The sequence below is a fragment of the Gavialis gangeticus genome, unplaced genomic scaffold, assembly GCF_001723915.1.
Source record: "Gavialis gangeticus isolate Ggan-Ray unplaced genomic scaffold, GavGan_comp1, whole genome shotgun sequence".
NCBI classification, from domain to species: Eukaryota; Metazoa; Chordata; order Crocodylia; family Gavialidae; genus Gavialis; species Gavialis gangeticus.
This window is the reverse complement of record NW_017728997.1, coordinates 52,299,991-52,325,287: the sequence shown is the minus strand read 5'-3', so window position 1 is coordinate 52,325,287 and position 25,297 is coordinate 52,299,991. Positions and strand designations below refer to the sequence as shown.

Sequence of the window (25,297 nt, the reverse complement as noted above, 5' to 3'; positions counted from 1 at the left end):
TGGTAGCTACTGTGGCCCAAGAGGCATGGAAATTAACACTACCAAATTCCTAGCTCTGTGAACTAGATGGAATGGCTGGTGCCTCCTGGGTTGGGGGGGTGGGACGCACCTGGGGTCCTTCTATGGCCGATTGCTGAGCTGGGGAGGTGGGGGCAGCGCGTGATCTCTGGCAGACCCGGAAGTGGACTGGAAGTGCTTCTGGTCCATTTCCAGGTCTGCTGCTGAACATACTGGGGACCGCCCCCCCCGTGTTTCTGTGGGACACTCCATATGCCCCAGCACTGCAGTATTCACAAGGCACCTGCTACCTAGAGGTATGTAGAAAAAACATTTAAAAGCTGCATCTATGTCCGAATCACCGAATCTTTCCGAATCTCTCCGAATTGATTTGGAGAGTTTTGATTCAATTTGGATTTGGAGATTCAGCCACTGAATTGGGCCGAATCTCTGCTGAATCGAAGCAGGGACCAAAGCTTTGCAGACCCCTAGTGGAGATGTGTTGGCAGGTTTTACATTTCTTGTCCTGGTATGGTCTGGATTCAGTAGGTGTGATTTGGGTCATAGGGAGTTTGGTTCTGGTGATGAGGTTAGCAAGGTTCGGTGCTTGTTTAAAGGCTAGGATGGCTAAGATCTCTTTAAGAATTGGGTCTTCTTTTAGTATGGGTTGCAATTGTTTGAGGATTTTCTATGTAGGTTCCAGGGAAGGGTGATATGTCCTGTGAATGCGAGTGATCAGTTCTATCCCACAGGGTTTTATTCAGAGAAGACATTATTCATAAGTTGTACAGGTGTATGTGCTCTCAGATAGTACTCATACACACTTTGGTTATTTCTTGTGGCAAATGTGAAAATAACATAATTCAGCTATTTTCTATGGCAGTCCCCCAAGGTGGGAGCCCTCTGCAAGGAACACATCTTTTGAGTTCACATTTGAGAGAAATTTGCATGTCTGACACCAAGCATAAACAAAATACTTAACCTGATAAAACTTGCCTCTCCACTTACAGTAAAACATTATGATCTTAATGCGTAAACATGCTAAAATTAATTTCAGTGCAGAAAACAAAAACAAAGCCTATGAATTGGGCTGCAGACCCAACACAAACATCTAGCTGCTGGAACTAAGTATAAACAACACACACATTTTTTAACACAAAGTGACTGTAGAACAAATGTACAAATCAATGTCAAACTTTATTGTAAACCAATACACAATGTAAATACATCATTTACCCTTGAAGTGTAATATAACACTACTGATTAAACAACATGGTCCAAAGACAGGGCAGCAGAATGAAGCCATTGTTTTGCTCACTCAGGCTCTACTCTGAACTTATGATAAAAGAAACCCAAAGTTCAATTTGAAACAGATACCCTGGCAAGACAAAAACCACTGACAAGAGTCCCTTTTTTAAAGATACTGCAGTTTTACTTTGTAAAACCATAGAAGTAATTTTCAGTAATTGAACTAGAAACTAAATATTGTCTAAAAAAGTTTGCACAGCTGTGCTGTAGATTTATTGTGACCTTATGTGGCTGGATTTGCTCACTTTCATTCCATTTTCTGCTGAAAAAGCACAGCAAGTTGCAGACTTGGTTTAGATAAACACAGTGGCAGGAATTCTTTTTGATGCTCACTTTTAACTGAAATGGCTAAGGCTGAATGCTCTTCACCCTGCCAGGCACAGTTAGCAACTGAGCACATATCTGTTAGAAGATCTCTGGAACTTTGCATTGTTCTAGTTTACAACTCAACAAGCATGAGTTTTCCCTGAAGAAAAGCTATAACACATTTTAGTCTGCAACATTAATATACAGCATGTTACCGGTTTAAAGTAAGACAAGGAGACCTGAATATATTAAAGCCAGAACTTTTAAGACTATATATTATATGGACATGTGTGTTTAGTTTATTTGAACATACCCCAGGCCAGATATCATGGCCACTTAAGTGATTTTAAAGGTGACAGATATGGTAACTTCATCTCCACAATTTCTGCATCTTTTCTGTAAATTAAAATTAAAATTTCTGTTTTATTTAGGTTATACTACATAGTTGATTTTCATTGAATGGAAATCCATTACTTTTATACGCACAGCCTAAAATCTCGGCCAACACTTCATTTAACATCTAGCATTACATGTTACTCTTTCTTATATGTATAAGCTCTTTAAAGATGCGTGTATAAACGTGCAGCTGTCACATTGATTTATTAATATTTAATTTTTTTGTCTCATTTAAGATCTTGTTATTTGCAAAGGGTAGGGCCCAACCACGATGTACCTTGAGATAACTTAAGTGCCTGACGCTTTGGAGTAACTGCACAAGTGCATACTTTTACTGCAGTAAAGGGAAGGTAATTTGACCCTCAATGAAAATGGACTAAAAGTACACATATTGACAGTAACCACTAAGTGCATCTACACGTGCTATTAATTCAAAGCAGCACGTCTACATATGCTCCCTTTTGGGAGCTGCTCCTGCCCTGTTTTGCCCCTCTACAGCAGTCAGGGGGAGCTCCAAGCTCCTCCCTGGTGCTAGCCCAGGAGCTGGCAAGGGGCACAGGCCAGTTCCAGTGAGCACAGAGCCAGGAGAGCTCTGTTGAGCAGCAGCTGTCTCCTGGCTCCACACACATTGGGCGGAGACCTGATATGCACAGGGCCAGGAGAAAGCTGTCCCTGTAGCAGGCACAGTTTTCCTGGCCCTGTGCCTATCTGGACACACAGCTGCCAGCAAGCTCCCTGCTAGGTAGGGCTTTCCTGCCTGGTGGGGAGTTGCGGGGAGCTGTCCTGGGTGTGGGGCAGCTGCAGGTGAGCCTCCTGCTGCATGGAGAGGGGAGGGAGAATCCAGCCCCCACCCACTCCCTGGAGCAGCCGACTCTGTGTGGTTTGGAGCTGCTCTGGGGGACAGGTGAGGGCTGGATTCGCAGTCCCTGCCCGCTCCCTGGAGCAGCTGGCATCGTGCCATGCGGAGGTACTCCAGGGGGGCACGGGAGGCTGGGTTCCCAGTCCCCGATCATCCTCCAGAGCTCTGTGCTAGGAGCCAGGACAGAGGGCAGAGAGCTCCCCAGTCCTGCAGCTGATTGGCTTTCAGCTCCTGGGGGGAGTTGGGGAGCTGAGCAGTGCCAGGACTGCAAACAGAGCTCCCTGTCCCCTGTGGCCCCTTGCTGGCTAGGCTGACTGGGAGTAAATTTGCTCTCAGTCAACATCTATACGAGTTCTTCAATTTAGTTTTAACGCCCCCCCCCAGCACACAACTAGTATTTAACAACTTATTGCAAACATTACATTTTAGTGCACAGTAACAGGTCAGCAGCTCTAGTTAGCTCTCAAATGTCAGGTTTGATAACATGTCCCTTTTAGTTAGCTGGGGAGATTGAGGTTTATCTATAAAGTCCCAGGATGTTCTGTTCGCCTCAACCAGCCAAGCAGTAAACAAACAAGAATGTTAGAACAGCAAAAGCAAGCAAGAGAGTGAGTGCACAGTTTAATATTTCCTAAGGCCCACCGATACCACTTAGTCTTGATAATATACCACGTTAAGACCAGGTAAGTTTATAAAAATGTAAAAAATTATTAAAAAGTTCTAGCTGTTTTCCAGTGAAATTGTTTGGTTTAAGGCTTGGAACATATGTGATGTCCACATACTACCACAGATTTGCAATATATATATATAATTTTTTATTTCTTTGATATATCTCCTTGTGCTATGCAAAATTTGATTAAGCCAGGAAAGTTGTCAAAACCATAATTATCATTTAGGTCGTTTAGGAAATACTCATAGCAATACGCCACTGAAACCACAGCTACTGATGCTGAACTTAAATAGATGTATTTTCAGTAACCAAAGAAAGCTGATACAGAAAGCTGCAGATATGTAGTTGATGCAGTAACAGGTGCTTTATACCTCTCAGTCTTATTCCAAAGAGAACAAGGAAGAAAGAGACAGGCTTTTTGAGCAAATGAAGAAGGGAGCTGGAAAAACATCACTTTAAAGCCTTCCAATAGATTATTATTAAATGACAGCATTATACACACATATTTAAATGGCAGAAACCTTTTAAACCAAAGATACAAACATAGGACAGAATTATTATTTGCATCACTGTGCTAATATCTGCTATTAGATTAAGATTCCATGTGCTAGAAACCATACAAGTAAATAGAAAAAAGGAATGTTCTGTCTCCTTTTATACTGCTGAGAGGTATGATCAGGAGACTTTTAGATTTTTAAGCAATAAATATCAGCAGTCATCCTTAGACGTTCATTTCTTAGATAAAGGAACTATATAATAAGAAAGGTTTGTTTTTGCTGTATGCTAAAGTGCATGTTTGCCAAATATGCAGAGTACATTTCCCATTGTACAAAAATGTATTGTAAAACGATGTGGCTAAAACCACATTTAGGGTTACATTTCTAGTGGATATTTGGTGATTTCAGTAGTGAAAAAGGCAGCTTTTCTCTTTATGATCTCTTTGCGTTATTGTAGTTGGGAAACAAAGATAAACAAGAATTTCAGTCCAAATTTTGACCTTTTTTTCCACACAAAAAGGGAATTGTTTACATTTCTCTGACAAAGAGAATCTTTAAATAACAGTAAGAAAATATAACTTAAATATAAAACTGTCAAACTGGTTAGAGGAGACTTGAAAAAAAATCTTTTCCCACCTATTACTTTTATAGGTACCTTGTACAAAGTAAACATATACTTAAAAAAATAACATTGTTACTGTGTGTAACCATAAAACTATTCTGCTCTAGTACTTAATATGTTGCAAAAGCCAGTTTTAGTAATAAAACTTACTGGTTTAACTTAGTCAATCCTCATGCCTTTTTCAGATCATCTTGCATCGACTCATTCAGTAACCATAAATTAACCATTGTAGTATTTGTTTTTTATGGTCTTCTGTAAAATGTCAGATACAAATCACCCTAGTCCTTGGTCCTTAATAATGCTGTTTTCACATGTGATGAAAAGACACGCTTGCATATTTGGTTAGCATTTCTGTAGTGCAACTGAACTGGAAAGTCTTCCATCTCCCTGCATCCTATTCAGAGGCCTGGTTTTGAGTCAGTTTGTAAGAAAAAAGGGATGCTGTTGCAAAGTGAAATGCAACTGACTGAAAAGTCTTTGCCACAAAACCTGCAAATTTACAGGCCAGGGAATGCATCATACAGGCAGCCCAAAACGATGCTTCTTCTTCTTAACAGGCTTTAAATCAGTCAGTCTCCGCAGATCCTCTTCAACTTCTGATTCCTCCATTTCATCATCTGCAGAAATGAGGATCTAAAAACAAAAAACTTCTTCTGAATAATGTATATCAAATAATAGGCACACTCTATTTTTCACTCTCCCTCTAACATAAAACAATTTATTGCCACTGAGACTCCCCGTCAGTTTAGAGAAGCTACTATACTAAATAAAGTAATTTGGATCAATTGTTAGGGTTCATGCCACTTCTTGGCATAACTATCCAAAATTTCAAATATTACTAGGAAGTAACTTGCAATCATTAAAAGATCCTTCATACTTCAATTTTCTTGCAATAAATAAATCAGATATGTCTAAACTGGAGATAGGCCTGTTGAAAGTCTCCAGGATAGTGTCAGAGGGGACAGCAACAAGGGTGATGTCATGCTGGGGGTCTGTTATAGATCACCAGACCAGGAGGAAGTGGTGGATGAGGCTTTCTTCAAACAGCTAGTGGAAGTTTCCCAATCACAGGCCTTGGTTCTCATGGGGGTCTTCGATCACCGTGACATCTGCTAGGACAACAATACAGCAGTGCACAGGCAATCCAGGAAGTTTTTGGAGAGTGCTGGGGACAATTTTCTGGTAGACAAAAAACTGGCTGGATCATTGGGCTCAGAGGGTAGTAGTCAATAGCTCAATGTCTGGTTGGCACCTGGCATCAAGTGGAATGCCCCAGGGATCAGTCCTGGGGCCGATTTTGTTCAAAATCTTTATCAGTGACCTAGCAGATGGGATGGAGTGCACCCTCAGCAAGTTTATAGATGACACCAAGCTGGGGGGAGTTGTAGATAATGCTGGAGGGTAGGGTTAGGAATCAGAGACACCACAACAAATTAGAGTTGGATCAAAAGAAATCCCATGAGGTTCAATGGGTACAAGTGCAAAATCCTGCACTTAGGATCGAACAATTTATACCACAGGGAGTTATGCACAGAAAAATGGAAAATTATGTGCAGAAAAATTCAAAATTATGTAGAATTAATTACTTTTATTTTTTTTCTTTTTTACAAATTAAGCTAAACATAACACCATTTGAACCTTCTTTAGAAATATACATAGGTACTTTGTATTTATACGGCTATACAACACAATCTACCACAGAATCTTTAGTGCTTTACCATTCTATGAACACAAAATAAAAATGTAACCAAGCAGGTATGATTTTTAAAACTAAATAAAACCATTAGGACTTGTTATACTGAGATTAGATTTTCTATTTTCAGCAAATTTACTCTTTTTTTTTCAGTAAATTAGACACTCATTTCTTTTCCAAGTTCAAAAGAAAAATAAACAAAGGAGTGCTAAAAGTCCTTTCAATAAATAAATCAGATAGGTCTAAACTGGAGGTAGCCCTGTTGAAAGTCTCCAGGTTAGGGTCATAGGGGACAGCAACAAGGGTGATGTTGTGGTGGGGGTCTGTAACAAAATTATTGCTCAGTTATGTTGGGTTCTTTTCACAGTACAATACTTGTCAAAATACCAACAAAGTCAGTCAAATAAATAAATAAAATCATAATAATAATAAAATAAAGCATTAATAATAGTAAAACAAAAATGTATGTGTTAACTTAAAGTCTTTTCAAGTTCCAAGGTTGAAACAAAGGAAGACCAGCTCTTTCATTTCTTCTTCTGAGTGAAAGGTTGTGTTTGGAGAGGACAAAGTTGTACAGTGAGTTGCTGCGCTCTGCATCAGCTGTGTTTGTTACAGCATTTATGTAACCACCAAATCATATATTAAAATCAAACATCTACTATACATATTTTAAATTTATTTAAAAAATATTTTTGTCCTGATTTACATGCTTGTGTAGTGTATATAGAGGTGATTGCATAATAGCTCATAATAAAGTTTTATTTTTGTATATTGTGTATGGGGGGTGTGGCTGGGGGAGGTGTGAAGGGGATGTATGTGTGGGGGGTTGTGAATGCATGAGGGGAGTGGCTGTGTGTGTGGGATTTGTAGGTATGGGGGTGTGTGGGGTTTGTGGGTGGGTGTAGGGTTTGTGGGTGGGTATGGCCCTTGTGCCAAATGCCCTGCCTCCCCTATGGTGCACAGCCCCTGTTGCTAGCAGCAGGAGGAGGCAGCAGGCCCTCGGGGCACTCAGAGCCATGGCAGGCAGAGCTGCCCAGCGGTGTGTGGCTGTGGCTGAGTCCCGGAGGCTACATGTGGTGGCATGGAGCTGGCCTAGCCTGGCTTGCTGGTGCGCACCTTTCAACCAGACCAGGCTGGCTCTGTACCAGCACATGAGGCTCACAGGACTGCAGGCGGGAGCCGTGTGCCATCGGGTCAGGCCAGGCTGGCTCTGTGCCTCCACGAGACTCTCCTGGCTCCTGGTCTGCATGCCATCGAGCCGGGCAGACTCTGCACTTCCACATGTGGCTCCCCACTGGAGTGCTGGAAGCCCCATGTGGAGGCATGGAGTCATCCCAGCCCAGCCTAATGGAGCATGACTCCACCTGCAATGCTGGGAGCCCCACGTGCTGGTATGGGGCCAGCCTGGTCTGCCTAAAGGCACATGCCAGCGGACCAGGCTGGCTTTGGAGCTAGGACTCAGGTGGAGCTGCACGCCACTGGGGGCTCTGGCTGCCGAGGACCTGCTCCCTGCTGCTGCTGCGGCCAGTGGGGTCTATGCACTATGGGGGAGGAGGTGCGGGGGACCCACACACACCAGCAAAACCTGCACCCAATCACACACACTCCCACACCCACCCACAACCCGCCACACCTCTTGCAGGCAAGAGCTCCCTTCCCCACTTACCAGCTGTCCAGGTGCACACCTCCACATTTAGTGCCTCCATATGGGGCTCCTAGCTGGAAGCACAGACCCTGCCCCAGTTAAATTATGCAATATTATGCAATTATGTGTGGTCATACGTTTTATGTGCAAAATTATGCAGGGGCATAAATGCTTAATTCACTGGGGTGTAACAATCCCATGCACTGGTACAAGCTGGGAACTGACTGGCAAAGCAGCAGCCCTGCAGAAAAGGACCTGGGGGCTACAGTGGACAGTTGCTGAATAGGAGCCAACAGGGTTCCCTTGTTGCCAAGAAGGCTAATGACACACTGGGCTGCATTGGTAGGAGTGTTGGAGGTGTGCAGTCTCACTAGGGGAGATGCCTTACTTGACTTGATTTAGATTGGACATAAGGAAGAAATTCTTTACAGCAAGGGTTGCCACAATATGGAATAGGCTTCCAAGGGAGGTGGTGCTTTCCCCTAGCTTGGAGATGTTCAAGAGGAGATTAGACAGGCATCTGGCTGGGGTTATCTAACGCCCAGCACTCTTTTATGCCTGGAGCAGGGGGTTGGACACGATGATCTACCAGGTCCCTTCCAGCCCTAGACATCTATCTATGAAATCCTGATAATATAGAAGGTTCTTTTATACAGTGGTTACTAAAATTCTCATTCAGTGAAGCTGCTTGTCTTTAAGCACAACAAAAGGGGTACTTAACAAGTTTTGGTGAGTGGCAGTTCAAATCAAATTTCTTACTTACCCTAGTTAAGCTCTTTTGATGAGGAGTAACTAAAGCTGACTGACAGGATGGTGTTAATCTATTGAGATACTGCAAATAACCTTGTATTTGAATTTGAACAGCTGAATGGGGAAGCCAGAATCAAGTTAGTTTGTGGTGTATTACCCTACAAACTAATGAATTAGAATTGATATAAAAATTGCTTCTGTCTCATTAACTTCATCCTCCTGATTCCAATAATTTGTAGACCCATTACTTCAATTTTGTCACATTTTACCATAATTGATTAAAGCATGAAATGTACATTTCAGGACTTCTGAAAATTCAGCAGACCATATAAACTGCAGTTTCCTGTTAAGTGAATTAGCTGGCACCCCAAAGTCTAAGGGCATCCATACATGTAATGGATCTCTGCTCTGACGCATGCTAATTAGCACACATCAGAGCAGACTTGATTAACTGAGTCTGGTAGTGTGCGCTAATTAGCATGCTCCAGCAGACTCCACATCACGTGTATTCAGCATCTCTGCATTTCAAAATGGCAGCAGGAGGTGCTTTAAATAATGCTCGAATGAGCCGCCCTTATTAAGGTGCCCCCCGCTCCACCCTGGAGCACGTGTATAGATGCCCTAAAGTACCAATTAAAGCTACTGTGGTCTTGTGAAACATTTATAGGTAAAAAGGGATTAGCAAATACTATGCTATTCAATGGGTGTCTTGTACACTGGCTTAAGGCAAAGATGGAACAAAAATCACAACATGTGTGGCAATCTATATACCTCTGATTCTGACTCTTCATGTGATGCTGCTCTCCTGTAACGAACTTTAGTTCCATTCCTCGAATCTTGTCCTGCTTCCTTTTCTTCAAGTTTAGCTTTTGTCTTTCCTTTCTTCATAAGAAAATTATCCACTACCCAAAACATCAATGCCTGTGATGGAGACAAAGAGAAATTCAGAATTCAGTTTTCCTCAGGTCAGTACATTTGTTAGTTGTTCATGCATGGGGACAGAATTAGAGAAAGTTACACAAAATGGGAGTTTGACATACTCTGGCACAGATCCAGTCGTATTAGGCTAATGTATGCTCAATATCTCTTAGAATAAAGCTATTCTATTGCTTCCTCTTGCAGTGACAGAAAATAAAGAAGCAACTCTTCAGTGATTAACAATACAATTTTTTTAAAATTGCCATACTGATAACCTTCCTTGGTCTAGGGTAGGAGTGAAACCTATGGCCTGCAGAGCTGTGCCTTATAGCCTGTGGGGCTCATAGAGGGACCAAGAATTTGGGGGCATGACAAGCAGGGGCAGGGCTTGCTGCTAAAATAGAGCACAGAGCTTCGAGGCATGCGTGCCTACAGGCTGGGGAACTCCATTCTTGTCAGTACAGAGGCAGAAAAGGATCTTGGAGTCATCACTGACTCCAAGATGAACGTGGGCCAGCAGTATGGGGATGCAGTCAGGAAGGCCAACTGCACCTTGTCATGCATCCACAGATGCATCTCAAGCAGGTCCAAGGTGATCCTCCCCCTCTATACGACACTGGTCAGGCCGCAGCTGGAGTACTGCATCCAGTTCTGGGCGCCGCACTTCAAGAGGGATGTGGACAACATGGAGAGGGTCCAGAGGAGGGCTACTCGCATGATCAGGGGGCAGCGGGGCAGGCTTTATGAGGAGAGGCTACAGGACCTGAACCTGTTCAGCCTCCACAAGAGAAGGCTGAGGGGGGATCTAGTGGCCTGTTACAAACTAGTCAGGGGGGACCAGCAGGCACTGGGGAAGTCCTTGTTCCCACGAGCACCACCAGGAGTGACCAGGAATAACAGTCACAAGCTGGCAGAGGGTAGATTTAGGCTAGATATCAGGGGGTGCTACTTCACGGTCAGGGCGGCTAGGATCTGGAACCAAATTCCAAGAGAAGTGGTGATGGCTCCTACCCTGGGGGGTTTTAAGAGGAAGCTAGATGTACACCTTGCTGGGGTCATTTGACCCCAGTACTCTTTTCTGCCATGGCAGGGGGTCGGACTAGATGATCTACTCAGATCCCTTCCGACCTTAGAAACTATGAAACTATGTGGTAGGGGGTGAACAATATTGTTCATCCCACCATGGCTGCTACATCTGGATCCAGCCTGTGAGGAGCCCCATTGTCCAAATCTAGCCTGGGGTGCAGGGTGCGCTTGACATCCCAGGTTTAGGGTATTTCAGAGTGATGATATTTTTGTCACTAATAGTAAATTAATACTTTCTTCATATAAATGTAATTGGAACTTTATAATTTGTGTAATAATATCTGAATGCTATATTCAACACCAGGGGCAATAGTTGGACTCTATGGCGACGTCCAGACATGTGCGGACATTTGATTCCCCAGGGACAACTAGTGGCAGTGCAACTTGTGCCGCTGCTAGTTGTACCTAGGGAACGCCCATGCCATGTGTGTGCTGGTGTGCAGCAAGTTACGCCGGTAGGGGAGGCTGGGGCCAGCACTGGACTAGCCCCAACAGCCTTACCTGGGGTTCTGGGGGCCTCCTGGGGCTGCAGCAGCAGCGATCCTGCTGTGTGGAGCCTAGCCAGAGGCAGAGTGTGGCTCTGGCCTGCCAGACTCTGGCTTTTGCGCATGCTGCTGCCATGTGCACAGGTCCACTTTTTTCTCTGTGGGTTGATCTGACCCCTGCATATCCAGGAGTCAAACCCCCCCCCCCCACGCTGCTGCAGCATGGGGAATAATGGAACATGTGGTATGTGGCATCGCAGACATATGTTTACGGTGCCACATGCCGCACAGCTGCACTCATTTGGACATGGCCTATGACTTCAAATTAACACATCCATGATGTAATAAATTCTGGGCATCATTGCTGTGTTGTTATTTAGTTGACAGAGACTTATATATACACACATTTTTTTTTTAACTCTTCAACACATCCATTGTTTATAATACAGCTTTTACCATGGAATGCTGTGCTTTAATGATTAACATTAAATTGATGGGAATAGATGGGAGAAAATACAGGTTAACTGTCACAGAATCATGCAGTTGTACTAACATTAACAAAGAAGGGAACTATCAGCATGACGATAGCCAGCTCCAGCTGGGGGTTCTCTATAGGATTCAATAAAGCTACCTGTGGGGAAAAAAAGGATCAAATTCAGACTGTGGCAATATGTACACAGTTGGGTTAGAAAGTGTAATAATTCACGTCCTAGAGATAATATTGGGGTGATAATCTTATGAATTAGAAAGGCAAGCTTCACAGAAAAAGAATATGCTCTATTAAAGATGACATTTTCAGTAAAACGAAGTTACTTGGCAGCAACTGAAGTTCTTTGAGATGTACTGTCCACATGAACGTTCTCACTTGTGGGAGTTGCATTTCATGTCTTGTGTTTTGACTGGAGACTTTTTGGAGATTGTACTCTAGCACTGCCTTTTTTTGTGCCCCCATACCAAGGGGCTGAAGGGCAGTGTGTGCTTTTCCTCCTGTTTTGTCTCAGTCAGAGACTTATATTATTTTTGATTGCATGGAAGGTGGGATTCAATTGTGTATGTGAGCCCATATATCCTGAAGAATTTCAGTTACTGGAAAGTAACACCACTGAATAAAGTCCACATACATATACTCACTTGTGGGTGACTCCAAAACAGTGCTCCCACACATGGAGGTGGTTTCAGAGTCATCTAGACTGGGTTGTCATACAGTCCACAAAGGTGTGGCATCTGGCCCATTGGCCTCTTACAGGCTGGACAGTCTCTCTCTAGATTTTGTCCATGGGACTTGTCATCATGAGTCAGCACCCAGGAAGTTAACACTGGCAATACCACTCCCTCCCTCCCACCTTACCTATCACTCAGCATCTGTTTTTGGGTTGCTATTAGTGACTAAAATGAAGCAGCCAGTAATGAGAAAAGGGGACAGACTCGTGTAGTGGTAGCATTAGCCTCCTGGGTGCTGGCTGCATGATATAGCAGCTCTGACAGCCCTGGAAAGACCCACTTCTGGATATGGGCCATAGGTTACTCTCATAATGACTCCTGAAAAGAGACAAAGATGGGGGTTGGGAGATGGGAAGTGAGGGAAACTGGACAGAATCCCTTTGGCACCATAGCTCAGCAGCCTGATGTAATATTGCAGGGCTGTCCAAATTCTAAGTCTCAGCATGTCCTAAGCCAGCAACATGCCCTAGGGACTACACTAGCAGAGGCCACATGAACAATCATGCATCCTGGTGAACATACTACACCAAGTGGACCTGGCAAAGGAAGCTTTGACAATTGGCAAGGACATAATGGACTTAGTGAATCCTTGTTTCCTCCTAGACCGCTGCTAAATGGATGGACAAGTACTCTGTGCCCCAGACAACACTCTGTATTTGTACTCCTTACTCAACACATCCTCTCTGTTTGCAGCTTGCATGAGAAAGTCAAGTTGTAAAAAGCACATCAAGACCAAAAGGTTTGACCATTTTGGTAAAAGACTATTAATCAGCTAGCTTGCAGTTTCAAATAGCTAACTACAATGGCCCTTTTAATTCACAACAGCTTTCCAAAGCTGGTAGATCTGACACTGTCCCTTAGCACTGATAGAAGAACCTGATGTTCTTAATTTCAAAAGGGCAACTTGTGACCAAGATAGCATTACAGACCACTCTAGACACAGCCAACTCCAGTCAGGTCCACTATATCAGGAGTAGTTATGTACCAATCAACATGGCTGCAGGGGTGAGGCTTCCCCAAGGAGTCAAGCTACCCTAGACTTCCCATTTAAGGATACAGAGTGTTAGCTGCAGAACTGATGGCACCCTGCATATGCTCAAAGATTCAAAAGCTACTCTCTGATCCTTTGAGGTATTTCGTCCTCTCATACAACTGAAAGTTCAAATACACAGCATATTGAAGAGGTCCTCTTTCCCTAGTATCTGCCTCTGCTTCACTGATGCAGCCTCCACCTAGAACAAGGAAGCCTCCTAGAAAGCAGCACTTTATAGACTGTGGCACTCTTACGTTGGATTTGATGGAGGTGCTCAAGAGATACAGACTTGCCAGCCATCTACTCTTCTGAGATTGTTCAACTCAGTTCTGCAGCTCCTAGTCCAATGTGACAGGGCTGTCCAATTGGTGACCTACAGGCTGCATGCAGCCAAAAGCCAGTTAATGTGGGGCCCCGGGCTTCTGCCCAGTCACTTTTTCAGCAGCAATAGCAGCTGGAGTCTCTAGTTTCCTTCCTCCAGGGCTGTGCCTAGGGGAAAGAGAGAGGGAGTGGGTTTCTCATGCAGTACAGCAATTGGAGGACACCCATGTGAGTGCACAGTGGCTGGGGGGATTGTTCTTGCACACCTGTGCTGTGCAGTGGTTGGAGGGTTACACGAGCATTCATGTGGGAGACCCCTTCTCTAAAGCAATCCTGCTATTCTTTTTGAGCTTGTAAAAGCCCCATTTATGTCCTTTGATAACTGGGACATAAACTGCACCAAATTTGAACAGGGGAGAGGACAGATCTGTGATGAGGATGGAAGAGTCTACTGCAATGGTCTGGGAAGAGGCAAGTGTTCCTTTGCAGAGGTCAAGAGAACCTCTGAGCAAGGAGGAATGTTATTGGAATACCATAGCCAAATTGGCCATGCTGGCATTGTCAGGCAGCTGTCGGGTCAATGTACTGGCATCTGATTTGCCATGTTGTGTGACACAAGAGGAACGTGGCCTGAACCCAAGGGAGCAACCAGGTCTGGATAAGGCTATCTTCCAAATAGTACCATCTCTACCCACACCATAAAGCCTGGGATGGTTTGACCTAGGTAAATGAGAGAACTGTATCTGCAGCAAAGCTGAGATGGCATTGCTGCATGGCACTGATGGAACTGTGTGGGTGGAGGAGCAGGTGTTGGCCAGTACACCAAGCCAAAATTCACTCTCAGCACTCTTCCTCATATAACAAAAGCGTTTTCCTAAGAGAAGCTGTTCCAAAGTGAGAACCTCAAATCATGCAAAGTACTCCAAAAAATTGCTCCATCTCTAGCCAGGGTTTTGTGAAGAGATGAAAGTAGGAAGTGTCCACTGCCTTTTGTTTTTTCAGTGCAGAAATATGATAAGATGAATGGCTAAAGTACTCTACAGATACTGCTAAGGCAAACAGTGTCTAGTCAAAGAACAAGTGAGAATGTCTATGTGGACAATTATTCAAAGGACAAACTTTGTCATGTCAAGAACTTATCTTTACAGAAGTAATCTGAAGAAAAGTGATTAGTCAGAATGATCAGATAATTCCTGAGCCCGCAGTTGGCAGCCCACCTCTGCCCCATGGGGGCATGTGCTCCCATGCCTGCCTCGGGGGTGCGTACAGCTCTGGGGAGTCATGCTTCTTGCTATGGGGATATATTTTTCTAAATTCTGTAAACCAGGAATGAATTTACTAGTCCAATGCAAATTCCTAGGGCTTCACTGAGCCTTTGTACACACTATGTTTTTTGCCCTTTCTTGCACTGCAACAGCATGACTGTTTGCACGAGCAGGTTTTCGGATGCTCTAAGAGTCTTTGTAGTACATTAAAGTAAAACCTCAGCTGTAGTTTAGTTTGGCCTGCTGAGAATTAAAGTGTCACATCCATGGAATCATTGCATGCAAACACAAAGGCACTCAAAGATGTGTAATGAGCCTCTTTGTTCACCAGATGGCACTGCAACTTTTTTGTAGTTCACCCCTTTGAAATGCTTCCGCTTTTTTTTTTCTTGTACTGTTTGTCGGCTCCATGGTCCCACAACTGTGTGGCAGGGCATGGGTGAGGGGCCCCAGGCTGCGGGGGAGGGGGAAGAAGGCAGCGCTGAACCATCCTGCTCTCCTATGGTGCTGGTTGGGGAAACGGGTTTAATTTGTTTGAAACACAAGTGTGTGCAAATACTAATGTGACGCTCCAAAGCTTAATCGTTTGAAAACATAGTGCATGCAAACACTGATGTGATGCTCCAAAATAAACAAATTTAAATTTTATAAACTTATTTAATTTAATGAGCAAACCCTGTGGTGTGTACAGGTGCCCACTGCATCTGTCTATCACTTAGAACTTGCTAGGGAGATTTTGTCAAATCCTATAGCACTATTTCCTATATAACTTAGATAGGCACATGAGTTTGTACTGTACCTGATGCAGTATCTACTAAAACAAATCAGACTAGGATTATTGTCACCAGTGGATGCCAGAAAGTCTGAATGGGAGTGTACTAAAGATAACAAGATGCATGACTGCCAGAGGTAACAGAGTTAACTGGAATAAAATTTACATAAATGTCTACTGTAAGTCTTATACAAAACCAGTATTTTAAATATTAGCAGCCTATTGCTTTCTGGTATCCAACTGAAATTCATGAAACTGTAAAATGGCATAAAGAGTCAAACCTCTTTCCATTGAGGTATTAGGAGGACTATAATGATGATGGTTTTCTCAAACATCATGATCACTATGTATAGGACACACTGTCCCACCCAAGCAGTGCACTGAAGTGGATCACCTATAAAGAAAAGCAAGTATTTATTACACATATGGCTCACTATTACTTCATTTAAAACTACAGATTTAAGAAAAGCAAAAGCAGAAATAGATAAAAGCAGAATTTAGCAAGTCAAAGTACATGAAATACTTGATAAAATGACTGCAATTTAAAATGTCTTCATAGCAGCAGTAACCATATAGTACCCCTTTACTTGATGTCCTTTTCCTGTGCTCCTACCCTCAATTATTGTGAGTTGTTATGCTTAACTATAGAGCTTTTAACAGGTGTAATTTGGAAACTGACCATACTTGCACCTTTTGGGAGTACCTTGGTTAACCAGGTTGCTCTGTATTACTGAAATTGGCAAAGAACTGTTGCATTTATTTAGATCATATTTACTTTTCCATAAAAGCTAATATTGCTTTCTTCCTTCTCTTCTGTTGCAAAATATATTTTAAAACAGAAACTTAAGAAAAATGGGCCTGTTGCACTATTTGATCAGCATATGCAATATTTTAATACAAATCAGACTATTTCTGTGTTTTTGCTTATACCATCCTAATAAAAATATCTCATACAAAAAAAAATCAACAGTCATTTATAACTGATACCTGAGACAGAGACTACAGTAGATTACAAGTACATGACTAGATACCAATTTTTTTTGTTTTTTTGAAAGTCCTGAAAGCTAAGCAGGATCTATTTTATCTGCAGTAGTCAAACTGATAGCATTCATTTATCATTAAAAAAAAAAAGAAGTTTTGCTGGGCTCCAGCTAGGCTACAGTAAAATGCATGGTAATCAAATTAAATTAATTAATTATTTACTGTACTGTTCTGGAATTCGACCTCTTTTACACAAATATACCAATAGAAAAGTATGCAAACTACTGTGGTGAGTAACTGAAAATACTTGGTTGTATGCATACAGAAGGTGAGATAAGTGGAGTGTCCGGTAAACCACTGATGTGAACTTTAAGCATCATTTAAGCAATATCACCAGGATTTGACAGTTCAGGGATGCAGTAATAACTGAAGTTTTGCCTACCTATTTCATCTTTTGCATTCAAATAATGTTGATAAAATCTTCAAATATAGCTTAACTTTGCCCCCGGAAGCACTCCTTTTGGGAGGGGAGGGCTGCCATCTTGGAACCAGAAAAAACGCAAAATCATATACTAAAAGTCAAACACCTACTATAAACATATTTTAATTTTATTACAAATTTTTTTGTCATGATTTGTGTTTGCATACTATATATAGAGATGATTGCATAATAACACAAAAATAAAGTCTTACTCTTGTGTGAGGGGTATGGGGCATGGTTGGGGGTAGGTGTATGTGTATGGTGGGGGCTTGTGAAGGGGTGTATATGCTGGGGGTTGGAGGAGCAGGGTGTGTGTATGTGGCATTTGTGAGGTGTGAGGGGCGGTGGGGGTGTATGGGGACCCACCACACACTCCCCTCCATTGCGCACAGCCCCTGTTGCCAGCAGCAGCAGGCAGGTGCTTGTGGTCCATGCTGGTGCTGGTGCTGCTGCTCAGCGGTGTGCTGCTCTAGCCAGCGCAGCACCTGCTGGCAGCCAGGCCAGCCTGCCTCTATCGTGTGGGGCTCCACACAGCACACATGCAGCTCCTGCACTTGTGTGCCACCGGGCGAAGCCCCATGCAATGGAGCTGGCTGCCTTTGTTGTTCCCTGCTGTGCAGGTCCAGGGACACCACTGAAAGTGGAGAGCAGCCCCGCCTTCTGCTTCCCAACAGAGTCCAAAGAACTGCATGGTAGGGGGCAGAAAAGCGGCTGGCTCCATCATGTGGGGCTTCCCCTGGTGGCATGCGAGAGCCAGGAGGTGCATGCATGCTGCATGGAGCCCCATGCGATAGAGGTGAACTGGCCTGGTTGAGCTCCCTGCCACCACATGCAGTGCTGGTTGGAGCCACATACTGCTGGGTGGCAGCACCTGAGCAGGCCATGAGCACAAGCCCCCTGCTGCTGTTGCTGGCAGTGGTGGTTCTGTGCCATTAGGGGAAGTGTGTGGGGGGTCCCCACATCCCTGCCCCCCTTTCCCTCACACCCACCCCCTGCCTAGCCCAGTTCTGCACACCTGATGCCACCCTGGGTGCCGGCTCTGCACTGCCACCAGCCCCAGCCCCATGCTCCCACCCAGCTGTAGCTCCCACCTAGTTTCTGGAGCAAGCGGGACACCAGGGAAGCCAAGCAGGTCACCCGGTGGCTTCAGGAGTGGTAGCAGCAGTCCCACCTGAAAGCCATGTGCTGGCTGGGCTGGGCCCTTCTGCCCACAAGGGTGAGTGAGGCTAGGTAAGGTACAATTAGTTGGTGGGAATCTGTGGGCTGGATGATATTGCCTGGCGGACTGGATCTGGCTTGGGGGCTGTATTTTGCCCACCCATGGTTTAGCTCCACCCTTCAGACAGATGAAAGCTGCTATTAAATCACCTCTCAGTCTTTCTTCTCCAGGCTAAAGAAGCCCAGTTCCCTCAGCCTCTCCTCATAAGTCACATGCCCCAGTTCCCTAACCATTTTTGTTGCCCTCTGCTGGACTCTTTCCACTTTGTCCACATCCTTTTGAGCCCAAAACTCAACACAGTACTCCAAATGTGGCCTCACCAGTGCTGAACAGGGGGAAGAATCACTTCCCTTTTATCTACTGGCAGTGTTCCTACTAACGCAGTCCAGTATGCCATTACCCTTCTTCGCAACAAGGGCACACTGTTAGCTCATATTCAGCTTATTGTCCACTGTAACCCACAGGTCCTTTTCTGCAGAGCTGCTGCTTAGCCAGTTGGTCCCCAGCCTGTAGTGGTACATGGGATTCTTCTGTTTTAAGTGCAGGACTTTGCACCTGTCCTTATTGAACCTTATGAGATTTCATTTGGTCCAATCCTCCAATTTGTTCAGGTCTCTCTGAATCCTAACCCTACCCTCCAGCATATCTACTACTCCCTGTGCCATCTGCAAACTTGCTGAGGGTGCACTCCATCTTATTTTCCAGATCACTGATGAAGATATTGAACAAAACCAGCCCCAGGACCAGCCTCTAGGGCACTCCATTGGTACCGGCTGTCAACTAGACAGCAAGCCATTTACTACTACCCGCTGAGCCTGATGATCCAGCCAGCTTTCTATCTACTTTACAGTCCACTCATCCAGCCCATTCTTGCAAGCAAACTGAGGAAGTATGTTGTGGGAGACCATATTGAAAGCTTTGCTAAAAATCAAGGTACATCACATCCACTGGTCTTCCCACATCCACAGAGCCAGTCATCTCATCAAAGAAGGCAATCAGGTTGATCAAGCATAACTTGCCCCTGGTGAATCCATGCTTACTGTTTCTAATCACTGTTCACCAGAGCACCCTTTGGGAAAACCAGGAGTAAGGGCCACAAACTCCTGGAAGACCTTTTTCAGGCTTAACAGTAGGAAAAACTTCTTCACAGTTAGGGTGTCCAGACTGTGGAACAGGCTCCCTCCAGAGGTGGTGCAATTGCCTACCCTGGAAGTCTTCAAGAGGAAACTGGACAGTCACCTTGCTGGGGTCACCTGACCCCAGTTGTCTTTCCTGCCTAGTGCAGGGGGGCTGGACCCGATGATCTTGCAAAGTCCCTTTCCAGCCCTTACAATTTATGAATCTATGAACAATCACCTTCTCCTCCAAGTGCTTAGAAATGGATTGAGGATCTGCTCCATGATTTTTCCAGCAACTGAGGTAAGGCTGACTGGTCTATAGTTCCTTGGATCCTCCTTTCCTTTCTTAAAGATGGGCACTACATGTGTCCTTTTCCAATCATCTGGAACCTCTCCTGATAGCCATGAGTTGTCTAAGATGATGGCCAGTGGCTCTGCAGTCACATCAATCAACTCCCTCAGCATCCTTGGGTGCATCATGGTACATATCCAGCTTTTCTAAATAGTCCCCAGTCTGTTCTTTTGCCGCTGCTGGCTATTCACGTCCTCCCCAAACTGTGTTGCCAGGTGCAGTAGTCTGGGAGCTGACCTTGTCTATGAACACTGAGGTGAGCACTTCAGCCTTTTCTGCATCCTCTGTCACACAGTAAAGTCTGAGCGAGGACAGGAAAGTGAAATGGTACAATAAATTTGTTTGTTTACAAATGGAACAATAAATCTGAAGCTGTCTGCTGCGCTGTTTGGGACACCTGAACTCCGAACCCCTTCTCTTTAAAAGAAGAAAACACCCACTTCCTTCCCAGGAGTTAACCAAGAATAAAAAGTTCTCATAGGTGGGGGTGCTATGGATTGCTGGGGTAGCCAGAGACTGAGAAGAGCTAGGGTCTCAAAGCTAGAGGCTTGCCCCTTGTGGACAAGCCCGCACATGCCTCTTGCAGTGCCTCAAAGGAGTTTGAGATGCTGCAAGAAGCATGCCGGGAACAAAAAAAAAAGTTCCTCGCATTGCATATTTGCAGCGCAGGCTCAAAATCTGGTACCTGGAAATCCAGGTACCAAAATAAAACACAGTTGAAAAAAGTGGGGTAGGGTACAGTCCCCAACCATGCCCTAGGGTAACCTGGGTGCCAGTCCTCCAGAGAGACACTGGTTTATGGCCAGAGCATCTCTACAGTGCTCCTGCTGGCCCGGCGCTGTCACAGGTAAATTATGGACATGGGAGTGAGGGGGTTTATGGGTGTGGGTGGGTGAGTGGAAAGTGGAAAGAGGATGTCGGGGGGTATGGGGAGTGGCAGGAGGGGGGGGGTAGTTTGTGGGTGGGTTTGTGGAGGGGTTCAAGCGGGGGCCATTGCATACCTGCCCCCCCATGATGCCGGTGTCACCAGCCAGTGCGGCTGTGGCCCAGCTGTAGGCACAGCCAGTGGTGCTGCCGTGCTGTGTAACCTAGACTCTGTACATGCTGAACAGGCCCGGCAAAGCCCACACAGGATCCTAGCTTGCAACTAGCTTGCCTCTGCACAGGAGCTGTGTCCCAGAGCCGTGCCTCCCGCTCCTGTGCAAAGGCATGCTAGTGCACTGCGCTAGGCTGGGTTGGGTGTAGCTGTGTGCTTTGTGAAGGGGCTTGAGTGGGGGCTGCCACTTGCCTGCCCCCCCCCCGTGGCACCGGTGGCAGCAGCCAGCTCGCCTGTGGCCTGGCTGCAGGCACAGCTGACAAGGATGCAGCATTGTGTGATCTGGGCTCTGTACATGCTGAATGGACCTGGTGTGGCCTGGCCTACTAGCACAGGGCTTTGGCCAGGACCGGGAAAGCCATGCGCTAGTGGGCTGGGCCAGCTCTGTTCAGCATGTACAGAGCCTGGGTTACGCAGTGCTACATCGCCACTGCTGTGTCTGCAGTCTGGCCACAGCTGCACTGGCTGCTGCCACCAGCACCACAGGGGGAGTGGGTGCGGGGGCAGGCATATGGCGGCCCCCGCTTGAGCCCCTCCACAAAGCATGCAGCTGGACCCAATCCAGCCTGGCCCAACCTGGCAAGCTAGCACGCCTTTGCATAGGGGTGGGAGGTGCAGCTCTGGGACACATTGCTCCTGTGCAATGGTGAGCCAGCTGCACAGTCAGGGTCAGGTCGGGCCAGCGGGGCATTTTCCATGAGTCTCAGGTGGCAATGCAAGGCCACGGCGCCATGCCTACAATGGGCCATGATGCATTGCTGCCTGAGCCTCATGGAAAACATGTCCTGCCAGCCCGACCCAGCTTGGGCTGTGCAGCTAGTGTGCCTTTGCGCAGGAACCGCATGTCCTGGAGCTGCACCTCCCACTCCTGTGGAACCCCAGTGAGAGGGCCACCACCAGGGAGATAACCCTCTCCAGGGCTTGGAACTGGGAGAGCAGGGCCCAACTGGTAATACAGGGAGGGATGGAGCTGAGCACCACCCTGATCCCCAGCTGTTCTAGGAGCTCAAGGGGGAAGTACTCACCCTTCACCACAAGCCCCCTCCCAACTGCCTTCTGTGCAGCAGCCTCCAAGGCAAGGAAAAAAGACCCCTTGCCATGAAAGCGGTAGGCCATCATGATTTTGGGGCCCCCCACTACCTGAGTGAGGGCCTGCACCCAGGTCTCAAAGTGCCAGTTTTCCCACTTGAGTAGTTGGCACTTCGTCCTGTGCCTGTGGGCGAGTGCCGGAAAGGGGGCCCTGCCACCCAAGCTGGAAGGGCCGGCAGTGGAAGGTCCAGGCCCTGAGGCTGCTTGTGAGTAACTGCAGTTCCTTTGCTGGGGGGGTCACTTTGGTGGGGTCAGAGCAATGGCCAGGGACAGGCTGAGTGGGTGTGCTGGCTGGTGTAGTGCACCTGGTCCTCTCAGGTGCCACTGGTTTAGGCTTGGGGGCAGGGCCCTTGGCTTTCCCACTCCCAGCTGTGGAGGAGACTAAAGAGGAGCCCTTCCCACTGCCCTTCCCCATGGTCCTTGATGGTGGGGGAAGGGGCTTGGAAATGCCTCTGGGGGCAGCCTGGCCCCCTGGCCCTGCTGAACTCTTGACTATCCCCACAGTAGAGGTTGCAGGCTTCTCTACCCCTGGAGGAGGTTGGTTGGACCCTGCCTCCAGGGTGGGGGCTGCAGCGGCATGTGCCCTCTCGAGGGCTTGGCTGGGATCTGCCCCCATAATGGGGGCTGCAGAAAGTTCTGTGGGGGCATCCACCCCTCCAGAAGGTTCTTTCCCTGACGTGAGTTTACATGAGAGAGAGGAAACTAATAAGGAAAAAGAAAAAATACAGCAGGGCTAGTGAAACCAACAGGGGCAGATTGGAGCTGTGGGAAAAGGTGGTGGGAAGGGAAAGGAGGCTGAAGCTCACTGAGCTACAGCCCCACAGGAAATTAGGTTGGCTAAGCCTGGGGAAGGGGGGGGGGGGGCAAATACACAAGGGCTGAGGAGATTCGAGCTGGCTTACTTAGCCACACAACAAACACTAGGGCAGGGGGAGTGGACCACAGGACTTACCATACAAGGGCAAAAAACACACATGGAAGGCTGCTGAGACAGATGTAAAAGATGGCTGGAGTGGTGGAGGGCCTTTGTGGTGGAGCTCAGTCCAGGAGCCCCTCAGGCCTCCAGCCAGGCACTCAGCAGCAGCACAGTAGGCAGTGTGGGCAAGGGCCCGATGCAGGTGCTTAGCATGCAGGCTCTTATGGTGCATCTTGCCCTCCACCCCCCCTTTCCTTTCCTTACAGCATAGGTATTCTCCAGGGAGCAAAGGAGGCACAAATGGAGTCTGGATCAGATGTTGTGACCTGCGTGGGATGCGCCATGTTCATGTTCCTCCCAGATAGTCAGGAACAGTTTATCTGCACCAAGTAAAAGCTGGTGTCTGCCCTGGAGGAGAAGATTAACAGACTGAAGCATAGGTATGTTGTCCAGAAAAGAAGGACAAAGGAAGCTGTTGGTCCTCTGTTAACAAGTCAAGGAGAACTCCTAATCAAAGATACAAAGAAGGTGGAGCCCTCAACAGCTACCTTGCGTCAGTCTTCACAAAAAAAATTAAGCTGCCAGACACCTAATAGGGATTATCTGGATAAGGAAGGGGGAAAGATGAGGGAGGAGACAACAAAAGAGACGGTCAGAGAGGTTTTGTTGGGTCTGAATGAATTCAAGTCAGCAAGGCTGGATAAGCTTCATCCCAGGTCCTGAAAAAAATGGCACAGATCTTGGAGCCCCTGGCAATGATCTTTATGAAGTCATGGGAGATAGGCCAAGAACCAGAGGACTAGAAAAGGGCCAATGTAGATCCCCTCTTTAAAAAAAGAAAAAGGGAAAAAGGAAGATTTGGGGAACTACAGCTAACCTCACCTCACTACCTGGGAAGTTACTGTAGCATATCCTAAGGAAGTCCATTTGCAAGCATCTGGAGGAGGAAAGGCTGACTGCAAGCACCCAGCATACATTTATGAAAAACAAATTTGGTCGAACAAACCTGATCTCCTTCTTTGACAAAGTGTAATTATTAAGTGGTCCATGTCAGAATGGCAGGAGGGTTCAAGTGGAGTTCCACAGGGGTCTGTCCTGGGCCAAGTGCTGGTCAACATGTTTATTAATGATTTGGATTGCTGGCATAGAAAGCTTCTTGAGCAAGTTTGCAGACAACATGAAACTGGGAAGGACTGTGAACACACTGGAGGATGTGAACACAATTCAGAAAGATCCTGACAGTCTGAAAAGTTGGGCTAGAGTTAACAGGATGAAGTCCAATGGAGAGAAATGCAAGGTGTTACACTCTGGGAGGAATAATCAAAAACATAAATAAAGTGGTGCAAGACATGGGAAGTGATAACGTCTCTTTTCTTGGCATTGGTTAGGTCTCATCTGGAATTCTGTGTGCAGTTCTGGGTTCCACATTTTAAAGAGGACATTGAGAAGTTAAGAGGGTTCAGAGGCTGGGAATAAAGATGATCAAGGCTTGGAAGGCAAGTCATATGAGGAGAGGGTGAAAGGGCTAGGCATGTTCAGCTTGTGGAAAAGGTGCTAAAGAGGGGATATGATAGCAGTCTTCAAATACCTGAAGGGCTGCCATAAAGAAAAGAGGGGAAAAAAACTTCTCTCTCGCTGCAAAAAGGAGGACGTGGACCAGTGGCTTGTAGTTGTAAAGTAAATTTAGATTGCATGTCTGGAAAAAACTTCTTCACTTTGAGAACAGTGAGGCAGTGGAACAGACAGCCTACGGAAGTTGTGGATGCTCCATCACTAGAAGTGTTCAAGAGGTTGGACAGCCGCTGGTCAAGGATGATCCAGGCCATGAACGTGTGCCCCTGGAGGATGGGGGGCAGGTTGCCTGCCCACAGACGCTGCCGGCAGCATCAGCGGCGAAGGCGGTGGGGGTGGCAAGTGGCGCCTGCAGGTGGTCGCCATTGGCAGTACTTGTGTCAGGGGGTGTGTCACGGAATGGGGGTCCCCAGGGATAGCCGTGATAGCCCTAGGGCTCCTTGCCCGTGCCAATCCTGCCCAACGGGCACCCTCTTTCTTGCCTGCCACATCTTGCTGTAGCTATAATAGATGGGGAGGCTGCCCTCAAGTTCGTATTTTTTTGGACACGGTCCTCATGGATGAATATCAAGGGCAGTGAATATCAAGGGCTATAGGCTGTACAGGAGGGACAGGACAGGGAGGAAAGG

At 46.1% G+C, this 25,297-nt stretch overlaps 1 protein-coding gene across 1 annotated transcript in view; it reads right to left on the bottom strand.

Annotated features, from left to right (window-relative positions):
• Positions 1-3,666: 3,666 nt before the first annotated feature.
• Positions 3,667-25,297, bottom strand: part of LOC109289219 (store-operated calcium entry regulator STIMATE-like) — an 88,998-nt gene continuing 67,367 nt past the window's right edge. The window contains exons 5-8 of the mRNA XM_019505208.1: positions 16,126-16,238; positions 11,786-11,863; positions 9,515-9,664; positions 3,667-5,288 (exon numbers count right to left, since the gene is read on the bottom strand). Coding sequence (XP_019360753.1) covers positions 5,172-5,288; positions 9,515-9,664; positions 11,786-11,863; positions 16,126-16,238 — 458 coding nt within the window. The 3' untranslated portion in view covers positions 3,667-5,171. The remainder of the gene's footprint in view (positions 5,289-9,514; positions 9,665-11,785; positions 11,864-16,125; positions 16,239-25,297) is intronic.